Source organism: Cryphonectria parasitica, assembly GCF_011745365.1.
Source record: "Cryphonectria parasitica EP155 unplaced genomic scaffold M406scaffold_8, whole genome shotgun sequence".
Taxonomy (NCBI): domain Eukaryota; kingdom Fungi; phylum Ascomycota; class Sordariomycetes; order Diaporthales; family Cryphonectriaceae; genus Cryphonectria; species Cryphonectria parasitica.
Genome location: NW_024468916.1, coordinates 2879713 through 2897726, shown reverse-complemented (window position 1 = coordinate 2897726; position 18014 = coordinate 2879713). Strand labels below are relative to the sequence as shown.

Sequence of the window (18014 nt, the reverse complement as noted above, 5' to 3'; positions counted from 1 at the left end):
TTTAGACGGAAATAGTGTAATTCTCAACCGGGAACAAAGTTGCAATTGGCAGGTAAGACCGTGACTTTTCCATCAACTCCTTGAGCTTTCATTGCTTCTGCGTTCCCCTCTTCCTAGCTCTTGATACCAAGTCTCCAAGCAAATTCTATACATTGTGCGGTTCACTTACGAGGATAGTTCAAGCATCAAACATGATGATAGAGCACGGTGTACCGCCACAGCTTCCGCTGCTGTTCGACCCAACGCCCGAGAACGTGCTCAGAGATGCCAGGAAAACCATCACAGCGACTACAGCAGAATGGGACAAGATTGTCGAGACCGTCCTTCCAAGCCAGGCAACAGTTGAGAACACCATCATTCCCATCGCACATCTCGAGAACGAGACGATGGCTGTGAACGACGTGATCTACCTGATGGCCACGACACATCCCGACAAGGGGATCCGTGAAGCATGCAAGGCAGCCAAGAAGCTCACCGACGAGGCAGCAGTAGACCGCTATCTGCGGAAAGACATGTTTGCCCTGGTCGATGCCGTGCTCTCTACAACCACGGAAACATCTGTCAAGCCTGAGACGTATCGGTTCCTGACCAAGCACCACGCAGAATTCGCCGAGAATGGTTGTGATCTGGAGGGTTCGGCCAAGACTCAATTCGAGAATGATCTAAAGAGACTCGAATCGCTGAAAAGGGATTATATCTCGAATCTTGACAATGACACCTCTGGGATGTGGTTCAGTCTGGAAGAACTGGACGGTCTTCCCAAGACGTTCATAGACGCCCTGAAGAAGGGTGATGAGGAACAGGAGGGAAAGTACTGGGTGGACATGAAGAAACCACGTTGGGAGAGAATGCTCAAATTTGCCAGATGTGAGGAGACTCGGATGCACTACTTCATACAACACCTGAACCGGATACCATCCAACATACCGCTGGCGCGTGAGATCGTTCTCGTACGGGATTCTCTTGCTCGGCAAAAGGGCTCGAAATCGTGGGCGCAGCTTCGGATGTCCAACAAGATGATGAACGACCCAGCTGCTGTTCGAGCTACGCTGAGCCAAATCCAGCGCAACCTCTTTGAACTTGGGCAGAAAGAGGCAAGCGAGCTCCTAGCCCTGAAGAAATCCGATGTCCAGTCCAAGAACAATGATGACACGCAGCTCTTCCTGTGGGACATTTCATACTACAACAACCTACGCCAAGAAAAGACAAGATCCGTTGACACTAAGTCGATCATGGAATACTTTGAGCTAATGACAGTCATCCGCCATATCCTAGAGCTATATTCGCGTCTGTTCGAGATCGAATTCGAACTCGTGACTGAGGAACGTGCTCAAACTCTCCACGGAGAGAATTCCCCGAAGATGAAGTGGCAAGAAGAAGTGTTTCTCTACGCCGTTTGGGACCTGAAGTCAACTCCCTCGTTCATAGGTTACATGTACTTTGATCTGCATCCACGTGAGGGAAAATACTCGCATGCAGGACACTTCAACCTTCAGAAGGTAAGTTTAGGAGGCTAACGAAGGCAGTTTGATGGTGCACACAGTGACTGACCGTCATTGATAATACATTAGGGATTTGAGCGGCGGGACGGCACTCGCGCATACCCGTGTTCTGCCCTGATCATGAACCAAGCCAAGCCCACAGGTTCGGATCCCTCGCTTCTCAGCGCCAACGAAGTCCGTTCCCTGTTCCATGAAGTCGGCCATGGGATCCATAATCTACTCAGCGTTACTACCTTTGCGCGCTTCCATGGTACAAGGTACGTGTTGTGGCCCGAGCAACCTCACTTTTTTGCTTGGTAATGCATCAAGGCTCTGATTCGCTCTCGACAGGGTTGATCGAGATTTTGTCGAGACGCCGAGTATTCTTTTCGAGTATTTCCTCTGGACACCTGAACGCCTCCGTGAGGTCTCTCAACACTACTCATACGTGTCTCCCGAGTACAAAGATGCGTGGAAATCACGACATCCAGACGAGCAAGATGTGCCCCCCCAGCGACTTCCAGATCACTTGATCCAGGCAGTCCTGTCGACAAGCACCTCAACGCTCTCGATTTTGAGAACGTTGCACTTTGCATTATATGACATGGCAGTCCATGATCCACCGAGCGCGGAAGCACTAGCTAGCATGGACCTCTGCACTACATATAACAAGTTATGGTGGGAGATCGTCGGGGTTCACGGAGGAGAGGCGCTTGCGCAGGGCAGATGGGATTGGGCGCATGGCGAGTCCTCCGTGAGGCTGTTGATGGCAGGCCGCTATGATGCTGGCTATTACGCCTACACCTTGTAAGTTGTACACAATATCTGCCATGCCTCTCGAGATCTCAGGAAGTCCGTCTGCTGACCTGAGCAAAGGGGACGTATGTGGGCACTTGACATCTTTGATACGTATTTCCGAGAGGATACGTACAACAAAGACGCTGCTCGGAAATACAGAGAGCTCCTCCTGAAGCCTGGGAGCAGTCAGCCGGAGTGGAAGACGTTAACCAACTACCTGGGACGTGAGCCTCGGCCTGAGCCTCTGTATCGGTGGCTCGGCGCTGCAAGTAGCTGAGGTGGTGGTAGATCACAGGGAGTCTGCAGGATGCCAAGGCTATCTTGACTATATGTCGTAGTCTACCATAACGGAGGTGAATTCTATATCTGGTTGTCATCTAGATAGCTTCCGAGAGAGTCTGTTGTTGTGGTGCTGACTACGATATGTCATCCACGTTCCTTCCGCCAATCCAAACCCTTTCCAGATCTGATATATGATTTATATCGTTATAAGGCTTGCCTCTCACCAGAAGGACATCCGCTATGGCACCCCCACGAATGTACCCCCGCCCAGACAAGCCCCAATACAAGGCAGGAAGGCTGGTGGCTGACCGCAAAATCTCGACCGGCTTCATTCCAGCTTCTTGCAATAACCGCATCTCTTGCTGCATGCCCTTACCGTGCTCGACATGCACAAGGCCTACATTAGCGTCTGTTCCGACCAGTATCTGCACGCCAGCATCCTTCAGGACACGAACAGACTCGACGCTATGGGCAAAATCGAGTAGAGGACTGGGCATCGACGACAGATCCAAGCCATCTGGCCCTTTCGGACCTCCACCAGCCCGAAGTCTGTTCTTGACCTCGACCATGACCTTCATCATCACCAGAGTAGGGCAAACAACCCTATTTTGGTCCGCCAGCGTCCTCGCCCAGTCCACTTCCAGAGCCATATCCATCGGCACGTGCGTCAAACAATCCGCACCTGACTTCAAAGCCATGAGAAACGGCTCATGGTACGCAGCATGCGCAACCGTTTTCTTCCCTACCGCCTGAGCCTCTCTAACCAGTGCGTCAAGTGTCTCCTGTGACGGGCCCGGCACGTCGGCGACAAGCTTGATGTAATCGGACCCCTCTGCAACCCGCTGACCCACAAATGCCTCCGCCTGGTCTGGCGAAGTGAGCACAGCATCGGCGGGCGCGTCCATGACCTTGGAGTGCACACTGCCAGGTCCCGTGGCGAAGAGACCAGCCGATAAAAAAGCAGGACGCGGGGGTTTGTTGGGCGCGACAGAAGCCTCGCGCATGGCGGTGGTCAGGCTGTGTGGCCAGGAGGCCATGTCGAGACCGGCTGTGACGCCTGCGGAAGCGAGCTTGTCGAGCTGGTCTTCCTTGTCGACGTGGACATGGGAGTCGATGAGGCCTGGGAGGACGGTGCAGCCGATGCCGTCGATCAGTTCCGCTGCTGGGTCGCTTTGATGGACGTTGTGCGATGAAGAAGTAGGCAGTACACTGGTGATTTTGCTGCCGGTGATGGTCACATTGTGAAGACCCTCAAGGACACGTTCTCCGTCAAAGACATGGACGTTAGTGATAATGGTTGACTTGTCCGGCATCGCTATCTTTTAGGTGTGCACGTATAGCTGAAACTTGCTTTGATGAGAAGATGTTAAAAGTATTGATGGATATTGAGAAATGTTGAAGTATGAAAGACTCGAACGTTTTTGTTCTTCTCTTCTTTTTTTTTTTTTTTTTGTCCTCCTCCTTCTCGAATTCCCAACATACCGCTTTATAGCCGTCGACATGAACTGCCAATCACCGCGCAAAATCCTCCACCACGGAACAAGCATCGGCACCGAGAGTAAGCCGGCCCCTCTCACCTTCGCGTCGCAGTTGACGCCGTCTTCCCGGCTGAAATTCCAGTGCACGGCAACTTAGCACACTCCGGAGTGCGACCTGGTCAGGGCTTGCATGCCTCTCACCTCCGTGCCGCCTAAGAAAAACAGCTCCTTGGCGAGCGGCGTACGCAATTGTAATTACCTAATCCCGGATTGTTTTCGAGGTTCGTGGACGCATCATGCGATTTTCAACGCTGCTTTTCTGATGTCGATCGTTGCCGTTCTTTCTTGTGATTTGGCGCTATTCGTATCTAGGTCTTATGGCTAGAACGCTCTCGAAGCGAAAGTCGACCATACGAAGAAGTAGCTCGAGTCTTTGATCCACGCTCAATGAATGATGGCTTCGAGCAATTATACGCTAACACGTCACTAAGAGTAGTCCAGATGCCCTTTTCAATAGGCAGTGCTAATCAAGAAGCCTCAAGACAATAAAAGCACTACTGGTTCTAACGATCTCTTTGAGTAAGCTCGAGTGTTCTTCTAACGCATGTCAACCACCGTCATCACTATCAAAGTAGCACGCCATGTAGCCTTCAGGATCGCACGGTTCATTGAATCCTCGCGAGCCACATACAGAAGGATCAGTACCTGGATAAGAGGAGGAAGCCTAGTGCTGCTTCCCCTTGCACTAATGTACAGAACTCAGGTGGGCAAAATTTCCAGTAAGCCGGGCAGGGTTCCGAGGCCACTGGTGGTGTTTTGCTGACGGGAAGGGGGGAGGGGACCGGGGGAGACCCCACGTTGTCTTTCCACGTATGGTTGGCCTGAGGGAGGAGACTAAAATCCATTGCGAGGGTGTGATGATGGTTCATCGAGGAGAGGGCTCGGGCGCCGCGGTGAGACCACATGGGGAGCAAAGAACAAGAAAGCGGTGCACACCACACCATCACTCACATGAAGAGCGGGTAGCTAGCACTGTAGCCCAAGTTTACCTGGCAAAAGTGTCACAAGGCAATGATTGAGACTGTCTCTGAACTCGCCCGTCCGGTCGAGTAACGTGCCATCCGTCTGTTATGTGATATTTTAGATGTGCCGTGAAGGTGTGAATATGAGACCAATCGTGTAATTACTTGGTCCTTTTCCTCCCACCTTTGACCTCTTGGAAGGGAGTGTGGCATGCTGGACTTTTGTAATGCCACTCTCACCCCCATTTTGATTTATGCGCCATGTGATTCAAAAACAAGAGAAAAACCTTGAAGAGCCAATGCCAGCCTTGCCCACATCACCAAGGATCTAATCGCAACCCCTGAGCCAACATTGCTGTGGGTTGTCTCAACAGCCCCGAGATTGATCCAGCTGACTACATAATACAGCATGGGGGAAGTGAAAGGATGCTCAGGCGGACGGCCCGGACAAAGCCATTTTGTTTCCAAATTCGGAAGCAATGATTCAAGAAACAGGGAGCCTCTGAAAACCGTGATCGCCAGCTCCCGCTGGATATGAGATGGTACGAAGGAAGGTGTTTGCTCAAGGTGTTCAGTGCACAATGGATATGCATGCCAATCCATCACTTGGGGTCGAGTGACATCTTAGACAGTGCAAGTGTATGGGAGGTGACCTGTACGTATATAGCTCAAGACACCGTTGTCAACCTCTGGGTCGCTAGGTGGTTCCCAATCAGGCACCGGCTCAACGTGACAATGCCCCCGAGGTTCCCTCCCTCACGGCATCCTCTCTTGGCGGCGGCATTTCGGCCGTTCGAAGGGCAGGGTCAACGTGATGGAGATGCATCCGGTAGGTCACCTATATGCCTCTCAGCCGGATGGATCTGAAGGTTGCAATGGTGGTCCCAGAGATCCTCATAGACGTATGTAATTACTGTCAGTGGTGAATTATATAAGAGTGATGGCTTGATCTACCGACAGCGGCAATGTGTCCTAGACACACTTCGTCTCAACTCGCTCCTCAGCCTTGTAACTACTAGGCTTACTCCTCTCAGACTTGAAGATGGTACAAGACTCGGAAATGTTCTCACTTCAGAAGCTCCTTGTGGCCCTGCCTCTCTTGGCCACCACGGTGCTTTCAACTGCCCAGAACGATGGCACACATGCTTTGTCAAAGAGGCAGACGACAGATCGTTATGTCTTTTGTCATTTCATGATTGGCATCGTGAGTGATCGGCAAAGCTCTGCCGACTACGACGCCGATATGCAACGTGCCAAGTCGTTGGGAATATCCGCGTTCGCACTCAATATCGGCGTCGACGACTTTACGGACACTCAACTGAATTACGCGTACGAGTCCGCCGCTAATAACGACATGAACGTCTTCATATCCTTTGACTTCAACTGGTTTGTGTTGTTCCTTGTCTTATATCTCGCTGTGCTGATTTCGTTGTGATCATGTCTGCAGTTTGCTAATGTAATTCGGACTCGGGCAGGTGGTCTACCAGCCAGGGCACAGAGATTGGTGAAGTGATAGGTAAGCTGATTTCTCCAGGTTAGCAACGCTCAATGAAACTGACACAGGTTTCAATAGCTCAATACGCTGGCATGAACGCTCAGTTGATGGTGGATGACAAAGTGTTTGTGTCATCCTTTGCCGGAGATGGCGTAGATGTCGCCGCGATACGTGATGCCGCAGGTGTGGACATCTTCTGTAAGTTGAGAGACCATCCATCACATCATAATATCTTGCGATATGAAACTCTTCAGCTGACGATTATCAGTCGCTCCGAATTTCTCACCAGGGCTAGCTGACTTCAGCACAATCGATGCGGCACTCAACTGGTTGGCGTGGCCCAACAACGGCGACAACAAGGCTCCCACTCCTGGTGCGAATGTGACAGTTGAAGATGGAGATAATAGCTACATCGCCGCATTGGGCTCCGTGGATACATACATAGCACGTGAGTCTTGATCCTAAGCCCAGCCGGTGACCATTTGCAACGAGTCGTCGTTCTGATGTATTTCCTCTCCACAGCGGTCTCGGCATGGTTCAGTACCCACTTCGGCGCCGAGGTGTCATACTCCAAGAATTGGGTATTCCCAAGTGATCTGTACGTTGATTATCATGTTTTCAGAGGATGGGATACTCCCATGCGACAGCCAAAAAGGAAGTTTAGACTGACTTATGACCAGTCTCTGGTACACCCGATGGAATGAGATCTTGAGCCTGGGCCCTAGGTTTATCGAGGTCATTACTTGGAATGATTATGGAGAATCGTAAGCATCCTGATAATTCTCAGCTGCACACCTTCCCACCTTTCCCTCTTCTTTCGCGAAAACTCCCCGGCCCGACCGACAAGTCAAGGAAACTTCCTTCTAGTCATGGCAGTAAAAGAAAGGAATGCATTGGTCTAATCAAACCATAGGCACTACATCGGCCCTCTAAACTCACCGCACTACGACGATGGAAACTCCAAGTGGACCAACGACGTGCCTCATGACGGTTGGCTCGATGTGGCCAAGCCCTTCATTGAGGCGTTCCTGGACGGGGAGACTTCTGCAGACAGCTACGTGACGAGCGATGAGATGGTCTACTGGTACCGCCAGAACCTCAAGAGCCTCGACTGCGATGCAACCGACACATGCACGGCAGCGGGTGATGTCAACAACGCCTCGGGCAACTACTTTGTGGGGAAGCCCAACGGATATGAAGATGTGTCCGATTCCGTCTTTGTCGTGGCCATGCTCACTGAGGCTGGGACGGTGACGGTCCAGTCGGGAAGCCAAGTCCAAGAATTCGCCGCTCCGGCGGGTATCTCGGCGTACCAGATCGACATGGAGCTGGGTTCGCAGAAATTCTTCCTGGCCAGAAATGGCGAGACCGTTCTAAGCGGCCAGAGCCTGAAGGACATCACAGATGTCTGCAACTGTGGCATCTATAACTTCAACGCCTATGTGGGCACGCTGCCAGAAAGCACGCCCTTGCCAGACCAGCTACAGCCTGACGGTCTCAACTCCCTCACAGTGAGCCTGTCGGTCACGACCTGCGTTGCCACACCTTCGCTCGGCACAGTGACAGTGACGCCAACCTCGACGCCTGCAGTCACTATTGGCTCCAGTGTAGCCACATCCAGCAGTACCACGGTATCCCAGACGACTTCGACGGCGCAGTCTTCAAGCACCACGAGTCCGACGGTGACGAGCACATTCACAACGGCAACTACAACCTCATCCACCACGGCGTCAGCCACACCTTCTGGAGTCTGTATCTCAGGGACAGGAGCTGGCAATTATGAGGGTCTGTGTAGTTTCTGTTGTTATTACGGGTACTGTCCTACTGGCGTTTGTACGTGTACAGCCTATAGCTCGACTGGCAACACGGCCCCTGCAACGACTGGTACCGACTGCATACCATTGAGCGATGAGGACGACTCATACCTCGGATTGTGCTCGTATGCAGGCAACCATGGCTATTGTCCTAATACTGCCTGTCAGGTTTCCTCTTGAAGATGGAGTTCGACGAAACCTGAGGCCCGGTATCTCGTACCTACGCAGCACGACTAGCAAGAAATATGACAATGAAATTATCTTGTTCATTAACTATTACCTGTAGAATTCGTAGTTGTCAGATTTTGCAAGTCTCTGCAAAGTGGACCCGTCTTGCCTGCATGGTGAGAACTCGACACAAGGCTGTGCTTACAAAAACTCACGAACTACACCCCTATGCTCATTGGTTCTACAGCCAGTATCGCTATTACAGCATCGTTACGTAGCGATAGAACATGGATGGCTAGAGACTGTGGTAGAACTCTCTAAAGCCTTTGAGTAGTTTGCTAGGATGACTCTTGCGACCATGGACTAATCAACCAAACGGCTCTTGATATCACCTGATGCCGTAGACTTGGTGCGTGCCGGTGTATAACGGCGCTTTGAACATGATTTATAATAGTGCATGTTTGTCAATAGCCTAGCTCCCGTCCCCTTTCATGCAGGACTCATGCTGATCGTTGCGCTAGGGATCCAAGCCGCCGGGCCGTATCCCCTTGCAAGCTGTCGTTGACAAGTACGACATGCTTAGCGTAACAGCAATTAAACGTCAGGACTTCTGAGTACGGCGGTCTCGATCGTGGTCCCGCACGCAGATCATGTTGTGATGTTCTACGCTATTGTCCTTGAAGGGCTCATGACTGCCTGCGTCGGACAGTATCGAGCAAAGATCGTACTTCACACAAATTCGACTCTTATTGCTACTCAGTTACATTTGGCTCGCACATGCTTATGCATGAAGACGTTGGGAATTGTTACGATCTCACAGCTATAGCCTAACTTGGTCAACCTTAAGATACTCAGTCCTGTCCAGAGTATTCAAAGCAAGACATCTCGTGGTTAAAGCCTTAAGAATAGCTTCTCCGGCCAACTCCTAAACGTAGAGTATCATTGAATCAACTGTGTATTTCGAGCTCAAGGATACCAGCGCTAGTCGATTCTAGACTGCATATTAGCCATTAAAGGAATAGTATCGTGGTGTGAGTGAATGACTAGTATTTGACAGCAGTATCAAGTAGTTGAAAGATACTGGAGGGTCGATCCGAAGTGTCATACAAGACATTGGGAACGATTAGCAGCGTTGGGCAAAGGTAAGTGTCGCTCATTATAGGCATCACGTAATGTGAGAAGGTATTAGTCGATGTGTCATGTCTTTGCCGATCTGCATGGGCAAGTAGTACGTAAATTCGTCTGAGAAAGTATCACAGACGTGCGAGAACAGGAGGACCAGCCGCAACAAAACATCTCATGACCATCGCGATGAAGCCATCCATCAACCTTTACTAACCAGAAGAGACTCTAGAAAAGATGGTCATCAAGTCAATGAACGCTATGGCTGGTGGGGTGTTTGTCCATTATTTGCGAAAGATACACTAGGCCGTCCTAGCCCCGCGAGAAGGCTGGTGCTCAAAGAACCGGGCGCCAATACAGTCATCACGACAGTTGAAGTCGAGAATAGCGTGTGAAGTTTCACCAAATGTCGGTGGACAAGATAGTTCGTATGTGCTCTCGAAAAGTATAAAGCACCGCTGTCTCCCTGCCCAAATGGACTCTGATTTTTTTCTCTTTTCTTCACCCTGTTAGATGGTGAAAAAGGTTATGGCAACACAGACTATGATGGAAAGGCTTGGGCAACACAGTTTTTGAATGAGAAGTTTTGACAACACCAATTTCACCATCTAACAGGGCACCCCACTTGAACAACACTCGAGAAATCAACTGAACAACGATTGCGGGCATCAACAGCAACGATTCCCAACACTGAAGAACAACATTGAGAACAACAACAACAACACATCACCATAACAACCGCCGCGATGACTTCCAAGGAGATCAAAACGGTCATGCGGGCTGCGGCCCACAAGATCAAGGAGGGGGCTGGAAAGGCTAAGAAGAAGATTACCGATCAACTAGCCAAACATCACCTTCTCGGCCGCACACGCTACAAGTCCTGGGAGCTAGAAGAGCTGGGTCGGAAATACTGGACTCGCCCAGAGGGGTGCTCAGAAGACAGCTACCGCCACCGCCCTCGCAAGCGCAATTCTACCTGGTGGCACAACTGTGACAAGTCCTCGGACTCTTGGTAAGTCTAACCACCTAACCAGCCTTCCCTAACCTACCTGATCATCACTAACTGGTTCTACTCAACAGCCAACGAGAGGCCGCAAAGTACCCCAAGCTCCAGCACCACCCTACCATCTACCGCGAGCAGCCAAGAGGAACATCAGCCTACTTCTCACCAACTGGCAGGCACCTCGACAGCTATATGGAAGAGATCGCCCAACACGCTCGCGGGGAGGTAACCCAAGATACAAAGGACAAAAGAAAGCCAGGCACAAGGGATAGAACCAAGAAGAAGGAAGCCCCCCCTATCCATGACCCCAAGGGCAAGAGACCCATGATCTACCCAGAAGAGGAAGCTCCGAAGGAACCCAAGGGCAGGACACAGCCCCCTATTAACAAAGCCCCTGCAAAGACACCCAGGGCCAAGAAACCTCCTACCACCGCCTCTAAGCCACAACCACGACCACCCCGAGACCCCAATAAGCCTCGCAAACCGAGACCCGATCCCCGACGAAAGAAGCCAGGGGATCTAGTGGGAGGTCCATCAAGTGACCCTCACAAACCATTAGCCAGGAAGTTAGCAGATACGCGACTACCATTAGGCACACTAACGGAGACGACGGAGGAGTCCATCTACTGAGAAGGGATATAGGAGGACACACAAAAGGAAAAACAAAAAAAAAGTCCAGGGGAGATATTGGACGGGAGACAAGGGAACACTGATCTGCACCCAAGAACAGATCTACTGACCACCAGCAGCCCCTTAGGCCTAAGACTGGCTCCTGTTTTGCTCTTCTGTCTTCGGTTGCCTTTGCTTTTCATTTCCTATTTTGTTTTGGAGTTTGGAGTTTGGAGTTCGGGTTTGGGTTCGGGTACAGGTACTGGGTTTGGGTTTGGTTTTTCTTTTTGGTCTTTGGGTTTTGGGTTTTTTGTTCTGTTTCTTCTGTTTCTGGGTATTGCAGTTCTCATGTAACCAACACATAGTTCCGAGTTTGCCTTCACAGTTTCTCGGCTCACATATAGATACCCAACATCTTGTTTTCGAGCCTGGCACGCTCGACTTAGGCACCAGGCAAAGGATAGTTGGGACTGTGCCACCCTCAATACAAGGCACCGAATGACTTTATACATAACCTCACTGCCCTCACTGCCCTCACTGTCCTCACTGTCCTCACTGTCCTCACTGTCCTCACTGTCCTCACTGTCCTCACTGTCCTCACTGTCCTCACTGTCCTCACTGTCCTCACTGTCCTCACTGTCCTCACTGTCCTCACTGTCCTCACTGTCCTCACTGTCCTCACTGTCCTCACTGTCCTCACTGTCCTCACTGTCCTCACTGTCTTCACTGTCCTCACTGTCTTCACTGTCTTCACTGTCCTCGTCGTCCTTGTCGTCCTATCCCCTATCACATGTGAAGTAAGAGCCCACCATCCTTGGACCTAACGGGACGGGAAGCAACGGTGCAAACGGCCAATCTACATCCACCACCCATACAGATCGTAGGTGTTTTCCCAATACTCATCACACCCGTCTTCAACACTAGCATCGTAGCCTACACATTAAAATTTATGAGGTTATTCCCACTCTCTCCCCCCCCCCCCCCCCAATACTTACATCTTTTACCCACCTAAGCATTCCCCCCCACTTTCTTGGTTGCCGGTCCAAAACCTCTATATTGCTCTTGACTAAGTACCGCATACTAATACTACTGCCGTTGAATCCATCATAGCAATTATAAAAGCAGAAGAAAGAGGGGGGTTTTTTTGCTAGAAAAAAATATATGATTGCTATATGATAACGTTTATCGTATGATTTGTCCAGGACAATCAAGGCAGAGCTAACACCGAGCAAAAGTTTGTCGTTCACACCATACGTCGCTTCCACTTATTTTCCGGACTCACAAAAAAAGCAAATACCCTCCAAATGCCGCGCTCCTCCCCTTCCATGCCGCGATCCGCTAAAACCAATATACTGCTAAACAGGACTCGTGCAGGTAAAACTTGTAGCAACACCCGCTTGAAAGATAAGTATTATCTGTTTAATCGCAGTGTAGCACCCGAGCACACAACCTCCAAGTGAGCAAAGAAAATACACCAGATTCCACAAGTGGAACAAGGGTCGTTTCTTGACAGCTCGGAGGAACCGCTTCCACCCACGGTCCACATAGTTGTAAGTGCGACTTGCCTCGTCAAATGTCTCCATGTCAGCAACCATGGCATCTTCGCGGATGAAATAGCCCAGCGCGCCCAGGGCAGGGAAAATATAGCTGAATCCGATCCCGAAGAGTGCACCTCCAAAACTGGAGACGGAGGCTAGCTGTGGGATTGCTGGTGCAATCACGAACCCAATAGCCCAGACCACGGGTGCCATGGCCGCCCACCAGAGCTTGCCCTTCTTCGTCGTCAGAGGGGAGAATCCAAAAGGCTGCAAAACCTCAACGTAGGCAATCTTCAAGCCGATATTCGTATAAAGGCAGGTAGCGATCAGGCCGGCAAGCATGGACATGACATTCAACGCTGTCTGCCAGCCATAGTTACTGATGCCCTGCGCCACAGGGAGGTACGTGAACTGGCCTTGGAAGTGGTAGACCTCTGCCCCGAATACGACATAGACGATGGTAAGCAGTGCCTGCGCGCATACCATGCCCTTCCAAAAGTCCATGGGATGGCGCATTTCCGCCATGAACGCAGGGAAGAACATGGCGCCTCCATATGCCAGGACCGCCTGTGATGCTGCGTTGATTCCGGCTGAGGATCCAGTACCACCAGTCTTGAGTCCATCAGGTGGTGTACCAGCGAATGTCTGGATTGGGCCCGGTGGGAGACCGAAAGATGCCTCAATTGCGGCATAGTTAGGTGCAAAATGCGCCACGAGACCCATGCTAATCATTTGATGCGTTGCTCAGCAAGGAGTTGAACACGTCATACGGGGAGAAATCATGACTCACATGATGAATACTTGAATGAGCTGGATAAAAACAGAAAAGTTGGCAAGCCAGGCAAACCGCTGCAGCGTGCGAACTTGGCCCGCTACCATGCCAATCAAGGTGAAAATGAGGACACAGACAATAAAACAGAGCCCGTTCTTCCCTGGTGTCGTCTGCGAGATCTGGGAGATCGCCTGACCATTCAGCAGGATGAGGTATGCAATGGAGAGGATCAGCTGTACGGCCTGGGCGAAATGGACGAAATAGCCAGCTCCAGACCCATAGAGGCGGAGGAAAATGTCCGCGTAATTCCTCAGTGGGTAACGATCTGAGTCCAGGCCTAGAAACATCTTGTACAACAGCCAACCAGAGCTAGGATAGTTAGGACGAGATAGTGCTGCAGTATTTGGGAAGGGGGGAGACAAACTAGGCCGAGAGTGAACCAAAGGCAATGTACATAACGACGCCCGGACCATAGCCTGTCTGTGCAAAGGCCCAACTGTGCGAGCAGTTTGTCAGCATAAGTACAATGTAGACGGGAGCTGACATGAAGCAAACTCACGGCGTATTTGAGGGGCCAAGCACATCTGTCGTGATGAGATAAAAGACACTTCCCCATCCTGCGGTGCGAAGTGCCCTATTTGCCAAGTACAGCTCATCGCTGGTTGACGCTCCACCGTCGCCGTGCCCGCTAATGGGCCGCGTCTGAATAATCGACTGATCTTTCTGTTGGGGCTTTGCGACTTGCGAAGATGCGATCAAGTCTACGATGCCATCATCCTGACGTGTAGCTTGCACATGTCCCTTGGAGAATCTGTCCTTGATGAGGCTAACGAGGGTGACTGGGCCTCTCGTGCGCATGTGCTCCTCGTTGGCCTTCTTCTCATTGGCACGAGTGATGGACGCATGATGCTTGTACTCCTCAAAGGTAATACCTATTTGAAGCTGTCTCAGAGATGGCATGTTATTGTTGAGCGAGTTTGACGTTGGCTCGCTGCCAGTCATTAGCGGTGGGGAGACGGTCTCTGTGTCGGCCATGTTGGCAGGCTCCGAAGGACTTGGTGAGATAAACAAGAAATCTCGGAAGCAAGGTCCGTGATACGATAATGATGCAGACTTCCAGGCCAGAAATAAGAAGGAGTAGTGCCTACGTATTTAATTCAAACTGTGTGCAGTTTCCTATGCAACCATCTGAATATGGCAAAGCTGCTGGTAGAATCTTTTCTTCCCCTTTGCATTTGGTGGAAGACATGCGGGAACTTTTTTCAACCGTTGCAGAAGCTTCATATTATTGTTAAGCATTGTGCGCCCATCTCGTATAGAATTCTTTGTGCGGGCCTGCAATGTCGAGGTCTCAGGGGCAGGATCAAGCCACAGGGCCTGAATAAAGAAAACGCGGGTACATTCCCTCTCACAAAGCATCACCAACATAACAATTCGCCTCTCTACAAGGTCCAGAACCGTCTAGATGATCGGAACAGTTGAATATCTTAAAATCGGGTCTGTGCAATGAGAATTTCGAGACAAGAGCATGTCAGGCCTATGTTGAGCCGATCAAATCTAGACCTGTCTCGGTACGTCACCGCCCATAGTCGGTTCTCTTACCGTACTTTCCGGTCGGCCTATCATCTTTCTGACATGTCAAGGAAGCCACGGGGCCACGGTGTTGGCAGATGCCTGAATGCCCAGACAACAGTCGAACAGTTGGGAAGGGGCAAGAACAAATCGATAGGCGAGGCAAAAGGAGGAACAAAGAGTCAGGGGGGAAAAGTGATGACCAGGATGCAGGAGGAAATAGGATGATGACATCTGGAGCCATCATGTAGCACTGAATACGAGCGGACTTCACTGCTGCTCTTCTCCATCCCGAAGTGTGCGAGGCCAGGTGAGTCACTGGCCCCACTATCGCCAGCCTACCTCTATAGCCTCAGATAGCCAGCTGTTTTTCCTTTCTTTTCCTTCCTTTTCCTTCCCTAAGCGCAGTCCAATACAGTTCATTTCCCATAGGTTATGACCCCTCACACTCTTCTTTCATCAATTTGACGATATTCCTCGTCAATTGACCCTGAATTACGAGCCCACCTTTGATTTCTGATCTTGTACGCGCTCGCGACGGTCAAAATCACCAAAAACCACGAGAAAGAGGCCTGAAAACCTCCACTCGACCACACTGCGAGGACGTCGAGAACAGCGAAGAACCCTTGCAACAACAACAAACAGCTGCAACAGAGACGCCAGAAGCCTCTCAACTGCAGCAATAACAACAACAAAACCTCCTCCTTCAGCAAGACAGTCCGTTGAAGATGGAGGAACCTACAAGTCGGCTATAGCAGCCGATCACCTACGCTATCCCTACTCTCCTCAGCGAGAAGAACCTCGAGAATTAGTCAGTAATGGTAGCATCGATCCTTAGGCAGATGTGCCTGAGCAAATACATCAAATCTTCTGTTCCTGAGCCTGATGAAGAGAAGGATTCTAAGGGATGGAATAAGTGGAACCAAGAGCAGGGAATAGTAGTTACTCTTCTTCAAAGCACACTGCACAAGGTGAGGAGCACGCTAACGAACGCTAGCCTCCCTGTAGGAGAAGAGGATCTGTATGTGATATATAATGCTGTTCTCAAGACGATTCCTAAGCACTCAGAAGACTACATCGACCAAATAGCTATACAACTGGCAAACTGCAAGATAGCAGACTACTTGACTCTTCAAGCCTTCAGAGATGATCTACAGTATATGAAGAAATGCCTGAAGGAGCTCAAACTGGAGCTTTCAGAGGGCTTTCTTCTTGCTATCATTCTGAAAAAGATTGAAAATGTGCTACCAGAAATGCATGCGTTTGCCAGAAGGGACTACAAACTGGGTATGCTTACCTGGAACACTCTTATGGCAGAGATCAATTCGGCTATTATTACAAGCATAGATAACAAGGCCTTTTCATTCTTCAAGAAGACAGCTCAAACGTTGATCTCATCGAATGCTTCAGGAGGAGCTCAAGAGGGTGCGAGGCAGTGGCCTCGCGAGAACTTCCTGCTCTCCACAAGCATTATTAATAGCGTAAAGCTGCCTAAGTTGATCATCGAGAAGATTTCCTACTATTGCCAATGCAAGAAATATCTTATTTCTAGCTGGAAACACTATAAGGAATGTGGCAAGTGCTATAGCACGTCTAGACGAAGCTGCAGGAACAATACTCAAGGCCAAACAGCTCAGCCAACATCAACGAGTTCGTTAATCACAGCAGAACTAACAGTTTTTGGTGGATCGAGCGTAGCCAGCAAACCAGCTACAGTTGCTATCTCTGCTCTCGTCGAGAACGGAAAACTCTCAAGGGATAGCATCATTACTGATATAAGCGCTTCAGAAACGCTCTTCAACAACCCCAAGTAATTCCTAAATCTAATCCAACTACGTAAACAGGAAGCTATGAAGTTAGCAGCAGAACTCTTCAAGATAGAAATAGCTGGAACAGTACAGTTCAATGTAGTATGTAACGATGGATCGATCGCTACTATCATGCTCAAGGATGCTAGATTCTCCCCAAGCATACCTTGCAATCTCATCAGCGTGGATAAGCTGATAGCGCATGGATATAGCTTTGATAGCTGTATAAATCACATCATCAACACTGCGAACAAGAAGGAGATATGCTAGATCAACTGGAAAGAGGGAGTGCTAGTTCTGAAGGCTATTAACCGCTCTGAACCCTCAGGGAGTGGTTTTCTAGCCAAACCAGCGATGCTTACATCAGTTACATACAAACGCCTTCACGATCGCTTTATACATGCTAGCTCAGCAGCTATACAAGATGCAGTGAAGAGAGCTGGCATTACAATCATCAAAAACAAGGATTTCCACTGCGAACTGTGCCTGAAGAACCGCCTTACAGATGTATATAGAAAACACCAGGAACCCAAGTACAATGCCTCTGGCTAGCTTATCCGCTTTAATCTCATCGAATTCCAGAAGGGATACAATGGCTGTTGCTATTGCTTTCATTTCATCAATATGAATACAAACTTCCACTGGATTTACTTTGCGAATAGAAAGTATAAGATATTCAGCTAGATCAGAGAGTTTGTTGTCTTCTTCGAGCATCAATCGAGCAGGAAGATCCAGACTCTTGGATGTAATAATGAACCAGAGTTTGGCCTTGCTACAGCCCTATTCAAGAACTCAAAGCTCATGAGATAAGCAAACGAGAACAGCATTGCTATTCTTCGCACTATTCCTCATTCACTATAGATGAACAGCAAGGCAGAAAAGGCTAGCTGAGATATAATCGAGAAAGCATGAACAGCCCACAATGCAGCTAATCTTTCTTTACAGCTGTAGCCATTCACAATGGAAGCAGCCTGCTGCATAATCAACCTTCTTCCATATATAGCAAACGAGAATAACAAAGCACTCATTCAGTTGTTGGAAGAATGCCTAAA

The 18014-nt window shown here is 49.9% G+C and overlaps 6 protein-coding genes across 6 annotated transcripts; 4 read left to right on the top strand and 2 right to left on the bottom strand.

Annotated features, from left to right (window-relative positions):
* Positions 1-191: 191 nt before the first annotated feature.
* On the top strand, positions 192-2556 carry M406DRAFT_333997 (metallopeptidase MepB; the record flags this gene model as incomplete). The annotated part of the gene is made up of 4 exons (XM_040920891.1): positions 192-1499; positions 1572-1759; positions 1833-2288; positions 2358-2556. The coding sequence occupies 4 exons, from the start codon at positions 192-194 to the stop codon at positions 2554-2556; spliced, it is 2151 nt and encodes a 716-aa protein (XP_040772929.1).
* Positions 2557-2719: 163 nt separating this feature from the next.
* On the bottom strand, positions 2720-3715 carry M406DRAFT_240449 (uncharacterized protein; the record flags this gene model as incomplete). Its single annotated transcript, XM_040916126.1, has 1 exon — positions 2720-3715. A coding segment is annotated over one exon (996 nt), but the record flags the coding sequence as incomplete, so codon positions are not given.
* A 2406-nt stretch (positions 3716-6121) lies between these two features.
* Positions 6122-8550, top strand: M406DRAFT_50179 (glycoside hydrolase family 71 /Carbohydrate-binding module family 24; the record flags this gene model as incomplete). Its single annotated transcript, XM_040924411.1, has 7 exons — positions 6122-6447; positions 6537-6577; positions 6635-6754; positions 6825-7004; positions 7079-7154; positions 7237-7320; positions 7470-8550. 7 exons carry the CDS (start codon positions 6122-6124, stop codon positions 8548-8550), a joined length of 1908 nt encoding a protein of 635 aa, XP_040773027.1.
* Positions 8551-10406: 1856 nt separating this feature from the next.
* Positions 10407-11293, top strand: M406DRAFT_74871 (uncharacterized protein; the record flags this gene model as incomplete). Its single annotated transcript, XM_040925774.1, has 2 exons — positions 10407-10672; positions 10741-11293. The coding sequence occupies 2 exons, from the start codon at positions 10407-10409 to the stop codon at positions 11291-11293; spliced, it is 819 nt and encodes a 272-aa protein (XP_040772927.1).
* A 1334-nt stretch (positions 11294-12627) lies between these two features.
* Positions 12628-14542, bottom strand: M406DRAFT_266940 (uncharacterized protein; the record flags this gene model as incomplete). Its single annotated transcript, XM_040917841.1, has 4 exons — positions 12628-13534; positions 13601-13951; positions 14007-14078; positions 14142-14542. 4 exons carry the CDS (start codon positions 14540-14542, stop codon positions 12628-12630), a joined length of 1731 nt encoding a protein of 576 aa, XP_040772926.1.
* A 1430-nt stretch (positions 14543-15972) lies between these two features.
* On the top strand, positions 15973-16968 carry M406DRAFT_74869 (uncharacterized protein; the record flags this gene model as incomplete). The annotated part of the gene is made up of 2 exons (XM_040925773.1): positions 15973-16125; positions 16204-16968. 2 exons carry the CDS (start codon positions 15973-15975, stop codon positions 16966-16968), a joined length of 918 nt encoding a protein of 305 aa, XP_040772925.1.
* Between the last annotated feature and the right edge of the window lie 1046 nt (positions 16969-18014).